General features: G+C 34.0%; 2 protein-coding genes across 5 annotated transcripts; one reads left to right on the top strand and one right to left on the bottom strand.

Moving 5' to 3' along the window:
• Positions 1 to 349: 349 nt before the first annotated feature.
• Positions 350 to 2230, top strand: LOC107187728 (zinc finger C4H2 domain-containing protein). 4 transcript variants are annotated; one of them, XM_015575889.1, is made up of 5 exons: positions 350 to 669; positions 1116 to 1287; positions 1361 to 1542; positions 1704 to 1904; positions 2101 to 2230. In XM_015575889.1, exons 1-5 carry the CDS (start codon positions 611 to 613, stop codon positions 2228 to 2230), a joined length of 744 nt encoding a protein of 247 aa, XP_015431375.1. In that variant the 5' UTR covers positions 350 to 610. The 4 variants fall into 4 exon arrangements, with proteins under 4 accessions (XP_015431375.1, XP_015431374.1, XP_015431373.1 ...); XM_015575888.1 differs by having other exon boundaries at positions 1704 to 1913; XM_015575887.1 differs by having other exon boundaries at positions 1689 to 1904.
• Positions 2231 to 3829: 1599 nt separating this feature from the next.
• Positions 3830 to 6356, bottom strand: LOC107187747 (major facilitator superfamily domain-containing protein 8). Its single transcript, XM_015575912.1, has 9 exons — positions 6325 to 6356; positions 6107 to 6254; positions 5796 to 6039; positions 5293 to 5381; positions 4999 to 5218; positions 4819 to 4918; positions 4613 to 4747; positions 4435 to 4544; positions 3830 to 4341 (listed from the first exon to the last, which is right to left on the bottom strand). The coding sequence occupies exons 1-9, from the start codon at positions 6354 to 6356 to the stop codon at positions 3830 to 3832; spliced, it is 1590 nt and encodes a 529-aa protein (XP_015431398.1).
• Positions 6357 to 9767: the final 3411 nt, after the last annotated feature.

Raw genomic sequence — 9767 nt, 5'->3', positions numbered from 1 at the left:
AAAAGTCTAAGATTCAGTGAGGTTTTTATTTCACTTTTAGTGAAGGCTGTTCATTTTACTAAAAGCTTTTAGGAATTTCTTCTTTATATATATATTGTTCTTCACCTTCATTTGCTTTATTTATATAGACAAGATTAATTCCCCTGATAACGATATGATTTTCTAGTCGAATCTGTCTAATCTCCTGCCCATTGTGATCTGTTGTAGTTTTTTTTTAAAATAAACCGCCTTTTTCATCTTAGTTTGTCGATGCATCGCTGCACGGCGCGTGCATCCGTCTGATGGACAATGATCGAACGTTCCTGATCTACAAAGCGACTACTCTCGCGGCTTATGGCCGTGAATTATGTTCATTTTGTTGCACGTCAACGGTGTTGGTTCATTTTTTTCAAAATAGAATCGCACAGTCCAACAATTACATTCGGTTCTCAATGACACTAAGAAAAACACATAGTGCCGTTTCTCGATCTCGCTGAAACCGTCCCGTCCGCGATGCTTTGACGAAAAGTGCACCGCCGCTGAATCAAGCTGCATTTATATCGTAAACAAGTTGGGTCTTCTCCCGTTTGACAGGGCACACCGGAACAAAAGTGTCAGAAACCATCTGAGAATGTCCGCCACTGAAACTACGGTCATTTTCGCGAAACTCGAGGCGCTAAAAGATATCAAGTAATCGCTCACTCTTAACTTTCGAAAATCAATTGAATTTTAATACAAAGTTTATGGGAATCGATATCGCCTATTTTCATAGCGTCTATACAGGATGATTCAAAAGTTGTGTCACAGATGGACAGGTGGTGTCTTCTAAACCTTTACATTGAAAGAGGCGACCTCAGAAATGCCTGTATAGCTATTGAGACTCCACTTTTGAATTACCTTTGCAACACACTGTGTATGTTTATGCAAATTTAATTTACGGACATTTTAATCAAATAAATTGTATGGCCTAGTACAACTGATGGTTAAAGGAGGGAAATAATCCTCCAATACTCCTACCTCTTGGAGGAATATGTACAATAGATCCATCAGTTGTGCTTGGCGACAACACTATTAAGATTTCCATCATGTTTCAAATGAAATGAAAACCCAATAACGATTTTCAAATGTTTTGTCAGAGCAAAAACTCTTCAGCTAGAGAAAATGAAGCAGAGGATCTTACACGAAGTGGAACAGACTGAGCAAGAAGAGAAATGTTTGCTGGAATACAAACAGGAAATGGATCTTCTTATGCAAGAAAAAATGGCACATGTAGAAGAATTACGGCAAATCCATGCAGATATTAATGCGGTATAAACGAGCATAGTTCTAATGTCGGCTTTCAAATAAATCAAAGGTGTAATTGTTTACATAACTGCTGCAGATGGAAGCTGTTATTAAACAGGCAGAGGAAGCCAGAAATAAATCCAGGGAAACTGCAAAGTTGATTCATAATAATGATTATCAACCTTTGAAACATGATATTGATCGTATGCGCAGAGAATTCCTAGGATTAGAAAGGTTACCAGAGTTATATGAAACAGAATCAGATCTCATTTCACCAGAGTAAGTATACTGGTTTCCTAAATGCTGGTTTAAGAATTATTATCTTTAACGAAGCTACTCACGGACGTATTCTAGAGTACTCGGTTAAATACATTGTATTGAAAGTGTAAGTATCGTAATGTTAAAGTTAGACTTTTATCGCGTAGATGGTTTGTCCGCAGCTATTTCGACCGTCCTATGCAGAAAGCAGAATGGAGGGTGGAAGTACGGGGTGAAGATTTATTACCTCCACTCTCTTTACACCATCACGGTCACCCAGGTGGTTCCACAACTTTCCTTGCCCCTCAACCCCTTCAAGGTCCAAGTAAACCAGAACCAAGACCATTACCCCCAGCGCCAGGTCCACCAGCTCCAACATTCAGGTACCACTGGTATATCTCAACTTTGTATTATATTTTTACATAACAAAGCATGCGAATACTAATCCTACTTTACAACACAGTATACAAATCACGAAATCAATCGCAAGAATTCTATCAATAGTAACAATGATACATAACAGAAATACATGAATGCGAAGTGCCATACTTCTTCTATATTTTCTTTTTCTGTTTTCAGGCAACAACCACCCCCAATGAAATCATGTTTATCTTGCCATCAACAAATTCACAGAAATGCCCCCATTTGTCCTCTTTGTAAAGCTAAATCTCGATCACGTAATCCTAAAAAGCCAAAGAAGAAAGACTAACTAAGGCGTAAGTGTTATTTATAGAAGACATCAGCATTTCTGTTGTTTACTTTGAAGGGTACATGTTAACAGTTTTGTTTTTTTTTTTAATAACTTATAACAGTTTCGCAGTCCCATATTCCTGTAAAAAGGCGAATTCATACAGATGTATGTGTTTACAACTCCTTTTTGTAGCTCTCTCTATGGAACTTTATTTTCGATTCTTTTTACAGTATTTATATCAATAGTGTAGACAGGTTAAATAGTGTTAATCAACTGACACCTTCAGTATCGGATACTAATAAATTGAGTATGTTTTATGACTCTTTAATATGAATCTTAAAATTTAACAATCACCGCTTAAAACATTTAAAATGTAACTCTTTTTTAAGTAAGTTCCTTTAAACATCGAATGCACATCCATTATTGCACATTGCATTAAAGTTTTTTTTCTTTAAGAAGTATACATATAAATATTTAAAAACAATATATTACTAAATAAAATTAATTATAATTATTAATTTCTAGAGAATTGTTTTAATTACAATACTTGCTAGCATTTTGAGTAAAAGCACTGTAAAAATCTATAGGATCTCATTCAATTATAAGTACATCCAAGTCAAATTATTTAATGGAAGACGCTTGAAAGTTTTAATCTTACAAGGTTAACTTTGTTAAATTCATCCAAATATCAGTCTTTCACAGTACACCACAATTATTTCTTCAACTTCTAAAGATATGAGCAACTTGAATGATTTAAATCTGTATAATACTCGTAGCATACATGATCATTTGTATACTTTTGTACTCATGATAATATCATACTATATCCTGTCTAAAATTCGACAATCTCATTTCTTTCTGTATAAGATGCCAATATAAATAGATTAACATTAAAAAGGATTTTATTCCTATAAGAATTTGTTTACTTTTACCTAAAATCATCACCCTTATCACTTTTTTCCGTTATTTGCATGTATATTGGTTGATACATCTTCACGTATTTATACGTATAAAATACAGGGTGTTAATATAAATGTGGGACACTTACAGTATGGATTCTACATGCCAAACTAAGACGAAAATCAAAAGAATGACGAAATTACATTTGAGGCTTCATTTCAGAATTATTAATTCTTAAAAGTACTAGGGGTAGTTCTAGTTGAGAGGAGCGCTCTTCAACTGTTTCACGAGTTGGTTTCATTCATTTCATTTTACTTAATTTATTAGTTTCACTTGAAGTCATCGATTAAGCCCGTGTATTAGCTTGGAATCGGTTATTCGAGTAGTATAACTCACTGCTCTAGACGTATTTCGCGCGTATTTTACCCGTATTTTCACCAATTAATAATTCGGAAATGAAGCCTCGATCGCAATTTCGTTATTCTTGATTTTCGTCTTAATTCGGCATATATTTAGAATCCATCTTGTGGAACTCACATTTTTATTAACACACCTTATATATATATATATAAGAATTGTGTAAATATTCATAAAAAATATACCTGCATTTCTTCATATTACCATCATTATATCGTTAACCAACTTCTAATAGCAGTCACGAACGATTCCGTATATAAGATTATAAAAAATAAAATTGCACTTATAATGTAGTCACTCTTACACCTTATCACATTCTGAAGTTATATTAATCTTTTGAGCGGCATTTGTCTCTTGAGTATCGTTAGAATTAAGGTGAACCAATGGAAATTCTGCATCAGGTTCCGGTTCATCTTGCAAAGCCACTGTTTTGGGAGGTATTAAACGCTTGTTTACGATTTGTAACCATATCATGGACAATATTAACATTACACCAGTAATACCGAAAGTATGATACGTTCCATAACGTGTGTAAATTACACTAACACACACTGGACCTAAAACACGCGATGCACATCCAGCACCTGTCATAAAACCCATCCAAATACCTTGCGGTCGCGGTCCTAATACTTTACTAAAGATTGTCTGTATTAAGGTGACGCCTAACGGATAGCCCGTAGTGGTGAAAGCAAAGCCAATCAGAAATTGTGTGACCGTGAGTCGCGGTGTATAGAAACACCACTCTTGAGTACTTGGGCATCCCACCGGCATCAATTCTGTACCATTGATGTTCCTTGTACCATTATTAAATGCTACAAGGTATGATACAAATTTGTACGATTGAAATACAACGTTCAGAAACTATTTTATGTACAAATGAAATATTAAAATTTAGATGTACTTACATTGTACATACGCGATTTGCGGTGGATCAGGTCCCCATGGGATACACAGTATCCTTCCAATTATCATAAAGAAAAATCCACCCCACAATATCACCTTACGTTCGTTAAATCTGATAACATTTAAATAACAGGTAAAACAGATTATTTACGAAATTTGTTTTTCGTAAAATATTCGTACCTTTTACATAAGGGTCCAATCATGGTAAACGTGATACAAGATACAATACCACCGATGCTTAATAACAGACCTAAGTAATATAAAGACTCTTTCTCTGACCAAGCAAATTGTTCCATAGTTAAAGGAGTTCCCAGACTAATGAGAAAATAGAAAAATGTTAAACATGATGAACACAAAAAGAAATCAATCAAAATTATTATACTAACGTTTCAAGAAGGACGAAATTAAATACCAAGACAAAAAAAGCACAAATTAACGTCCAAGATGCTATATAATCAGGTTTTATAGACTTCAACGTTTCCTTTTCTGCAATTTATACAGAAATCGTTCGGTTATCTTGCTCAAGTTTAGTTCTACTGTTATTACTTAATTCGAGGTATTTTTACCTGTTGTTTTTCCCTGATCTCTCATAGCTTCACGTATAGCAATCCTATGTTCCTTGAAATTCCATGGAAGAAACAAAGCAAAATTAAGAACTCCCATTATAACATTTATCCAACCAGTCATAGTATACATATTAACAGGTAAATTTAGAAAATAAAAACCATTCTCTCCGAGGGGTGTGACTGCAGCTTGCAACCCAGGACCTACTACAAATCCCAATACCTAATAAATTATAAAACAAATTACACAATCGATCTCGTTTAACCGGGTAAAAACGAAATATTAAATTACACTACCTGTGCAAGAGATACCATAGAGACTGCATGTGTTCTTTCTTCAAACTTTGTAGCTGCAGAAAGATAAGACCTTGCTACTGCAATATTAGCTAAAAAAATAAAGTATTGATACATTAGTAAGATGAAGACTATACTAAGGAGCACTGATTAAGACATTTTTGTGTTAAGTACTTTCATGTGCCACATCATTGTTAAAAATAATATCATAGTATTATATTTAATCCGCAGATGACGAACATGGATGACTCGAGACCTAGACTGTAAGTCTGCGTTAAAACACAGGCTAAAAATTTTGATGAAACATTTATACGAGATTTCTGTGTGGATCAGAAATGATCCAGGTCCGTCTTCCAAGGGTTAAAAGAATTGTGTTGATTATTATAAGGTATAGTAGTAAAGACACCTCTATTAGCTTAAAGATGTCTACAACAGTACTCCCTAGTATAATTAATACAGTATTGTGTGTGCAGTAATTACACATCAGAACTGAATAAAATATTAACCAGAACTAACTCCAACTAAGAATCGTGCAATTATCATGAACATTTTTCGATCGCCTGGTAATATTTCAAGAATACTGTAAATCCCTGAGGCAAATGTAAAAAGACCTAATGTTGATAAGAGAGGCAATCTTATGGAACCCCTTTTGTCTCCCCACCATCCTAGTAGAGGTGAAAACAACATTTGTGCCAAAGGATTAGCTGCAATAACATATCCCAGGAATTCTTTGTGTACTTCTTTGTCGAACTGTAATATTAATATGTTAGTATAAATATATTACAACTTAGTTATTCTGTCTTTGTATCAGAGTCACCTTCTTAAGATATGGCCATACTCCAGTGAGTATAATACTGAATCCAAGAGACATAAGAAACATAGTAAAGTAAATTGCGTAGATGCTCCTCCATCTCTCCTTCCTCTCAGTAACAGTTTCTAAATCATCATCAGTGGGAACAATGGTTCTGTAATAATATGTTAATGTTTTGCAATTTGAAATATTTATATATGTAAAAATTTGTTATTTTGCCATACCTTTTACCACGTAATTTCTTGATCCAATCCATTAAAGATTATCATATAAATCCTATATAAGATAACAAAGTATAATATATGTATACTTCAATTATATATCTTAATATCTTTTTAATCTCATTAGCTTCAAAAGCAACACAATAAATCTAGAAGGAACATCAGTAAAATATAATTCCCCTACTGTACAACATCAAAAACAAATCTTAAACATCTGCTTGGTTTATTGTATAATTTATTTCATATCATATTACCTATTATATTTTTAAGAATAAGCTAGACACGTTGAGAATATCTCATGTGACTCATTAGCATTATATCTTTGTTCTGCTTCTTTCTGATAACAGAAATATACACATTAATTCCTCCTTCTATATGTGCTTGAAAAAAAAACTGACTAGAGGAAACTGGTATGAGTTCATCTAATTATGGTTCACGAATATGAATGATAGCTTACATGCATGATATCTGTATGAAACTTCTGCCACTTATTCCAACATGTTTATAGCTGTAAAAATATGTAATAGAATTATAATTGTACACTCACCAGCAAGAAAATATGTTACAATACTACTTCTTCAACAAAGGACACGTCACTATTCCTGAATGAATTGGTTAAATGTATTGCAAACAAAGTTTATCGCAACAAAGCATTTTACATCCGACAAATTCCTTGAAAAATCCGCGCATACGCATGTCTCATTCAAATGTGTATCGCGGTCTCGCTGAACTCACTGTCGGTAATTTAAAAAGCGCTTGAACTTTCCGTCATTGCAGCTGCTTACTGTATGTATCCGTATCAGGCTCCCGCATATTTGATCGTGTTGGCCACGCTGAATGCACACTGCATCAATCAATAATTAAATATAAATGCAGTCCCCGATTGATGTGCACTACTTATGTGTATACTGTCGTTAATAACTTCTTGATTCGCTCGGATACGAACGAATATCAACTTCACTTTGAAGAGCAGTTGCTTCGTTAATTGATATATAATCTTTGGGTACACCAACCGAGCGTTAACGCGTCTGAACGGTTTGTTTTATTAAATCAAATTTAATCGCGACAGATAGACAAAAAAAAACACGTGTCTCACATATCTACAATGTAACAGCTGATTATTTCATTTAGTAGACGTACGCGCCTCTATATATACGTATAACAAGTAGGTATTATTAATACTACTCGTATGTATTTATGCTTGTAGCCATTATAAAACAGCTACCTATTTACGTACCTCATCCGTGAACATTTGGATGTATACTTTTCATCATTTTGCACGTGATTTTAACGTGACAAACTTATTAATAATTATCTGTAGTTAACAATTGCAGGTCGATAATATTATGATTATAAGAATTCGCATACCATTTTAAATACAACGAACAATAAAAATATATTCATCTTTTTTAGAACTATTAATTTCATTTGTGATCACAGAATGATGCAGGGGAAAGGACTCTGATGTTATTATGAACATTTTATTTTACAATGTTACATGCCAGTCTATATACAAAATGAAATGAATTCATACAAAATAGTCTATCAAAATATCCAGTCACATCTGTCCCTTTCATATCTAACTCAAGCATTATTATGCCTTTCCCAAGAATTATAACGTCTTTCACCAGAATTATACCGTCTTTCACAAGAATTATTCCGTCTTTCATAAGAATTATTACGTCTGTCCCAAGAATGATTACGTCTTCCTTGACCATAACGTGGTGTATACCAAGGATCCACAATTGGTGGCCTTTTCAATGTCATATTTTTAATCTTCATAAATTCACTATCTTTGTCTGTATAACGATCCTTGAATTCGTTTTCACATTCCTCCAGAAAATTCTTTTGTTCATCTGTTTCGCTCGTGTTTTCCATAGTTCTTCTATTCTTATTCCACTTAATAGTAATAACACTGTACAACTGTAACAATATATGCCATGAATCAATAGAAAATAATACAATTTTTTTAATTTATATACCTACTGAATAGTGAAACTATATATGTATTTACAATGTTATCAATAATACAAGGCTAATAACATTTTTAACATCATACTTTTTAGCGAATACTAATGGTGGACCTTAAACACGACTGCGTTGCCATTTTCCGACATGAAATACATCTATTCAAATAACCAATCAGGTAGTCTAGAATTATTACGTATGAGCGAATAAATAACAAATTATATAAAAATTATTGATGTGTTTATACTAATTTATCAGTTAACAAAATACACACTAAAGTTCGTATTAATCAAATACATGCCACAATAAATTATAAAACATCGAAACAGTATTCATCATATTTTATGTGCAAACGTACATATAACAAAAAATATATACATTGTATTGTTTGTTAAATTTGCTTGAATTAATATTCTATATTAATCATTCTAAATTGTGGCGTTTTTAATTAATATTTAATTTTTTAGACATGTAATGAACAGTTTGGTTAAAACACCTGTGGCGTCACTTGAGACAAAATGCTGAAACTACTAGACAAATAATACATGGCATTTTACACTTGATGGCGCTATCATGTTAAACTAAAAGTGTATATTTAAAGCTTTATAGTTTCAGAACAACCCGTGATGCTAATTATGCCAAAACGCTCAAGCTACTGGCTAATTAGTACTATTTAGACGAGGTACAAAGATAAACTTAATACATCCAATGCTTTTTTCTGTCCCACGTTCGCAAGGCTACGTAGCCTTGTTACCATTTGAATGTCAATACTCGACGTTACCGATAAAGCATGAATTCTGAGTATTATTAGCACAAATGAAGTGTCATATATTCCATTCATACTGCGTATATCTATGTGCTTTGACGGGAATCAAAATATCCGATGCTTCAGTTTAAGGTTAAGGGATAAATATGACAGTCATGAAACATGAAACGGAAAAGTATATATTTTTTTCACTTAACTACAAGACAATTTATTCTAAATGCATCGTTAACGGACATTTTATTCATGTTACTTTTTACATGTTCTTGTTTTATTCGTTTTTATGTCTTGCCTTATATTTGTGTATTTGTAACAGATAAATTCAGAATAGATGTAGTTTCATAAATAGTCTATCAAATCTACCTTTTGGCCGGCGGCTTACAATTTCCCTTGCGAGAATGGCTTACCGTAATGAGCCATCTCGTAGCCGCGGGATTCCGGGAATCGGGTGACGTCACGGCGTGCGAGCGAGAGCGGTAGAGTGAGCCGCGGTATCGGTGCTCTCTGTCGGTGTTGACGCGTGCAGAGGAATTTCAGTGGTCTATGGGGGGAGGTGTGCGAGCGAGAGAGTACGGTAGAGAGTGCCGCGTATCGGTTCTCTCCGTCAGTCCAACGCACTAGTAACGTTGCGTCACACAGTTTATTGACTTAGCCGTGTACGCCGTGTACCAAGGTCGTACCATCCCGTGCAGGTCTGTGCTTGCTTCCTCACTTT

Source organism: Dufourea novaeangliae, unplaced genomic scaffold, assembly GCF_001272555.1.
Source record: "Dufourea novaeangliae isolate 0120121106 unplaced genomic scaffold, ASM127255v1 scaffold101, whole genome shotgun sequence".
Lineage (NCBI taxonomy): Eukaryota > Metazoa > Arthropoda > Insecta > Hymenoptera > Halictidae > Dufourea > Dufourea novaeangliae.
The sequence above is the reverse complement of the archived record's forward strand: the minus strand, read 5'-3'. Positions and strand labels throughout refer to the sequence as shown.

Bases quoted from the DNA above. Each gene is read 5' to 3' on its own strand.
- LOC107187747 (XM_015575912.1), bottom strand. From the start codon at position 6,356: ATGGATTGGATCAAGAAATTACGTGGTAAAAG. The intron at 6,040-6,106 runs GTGACTCTGATA...TTAATATTACAG, and splicing joins TATGGCCATATCTTAAGAAG to TTCGACAAAGAAGTACACAA. The intron at 4,545-4,612 runs GTACGAATATTT...AAATGTTATCAG, and splicing joins ATTGGACCCTTATGTAAAAG to ATTTAACGAACGTAAGGTGA.
- LOC107187728 (XM_015575886.1), top strand. From the start codon at position 611: ATGTCCGCCACTGAAACTACGGTCATTTTCGCGAAACTCGAGGCGCTA. The intron at 1,288-1,360 runs GTATAAACGAGC...TAACTGCTGCAG, and splicing joins TCCATGCAGATATTAATGCG to ATGGAAGCTGTTATTAAACA. The intron at 1,914-2,100 runs GTATATCTCAAC...TTCTGTTTTCAG, and splicing joins CCAACATTCAGGTACCACTG to GCAACAACCACCCCCAATGA.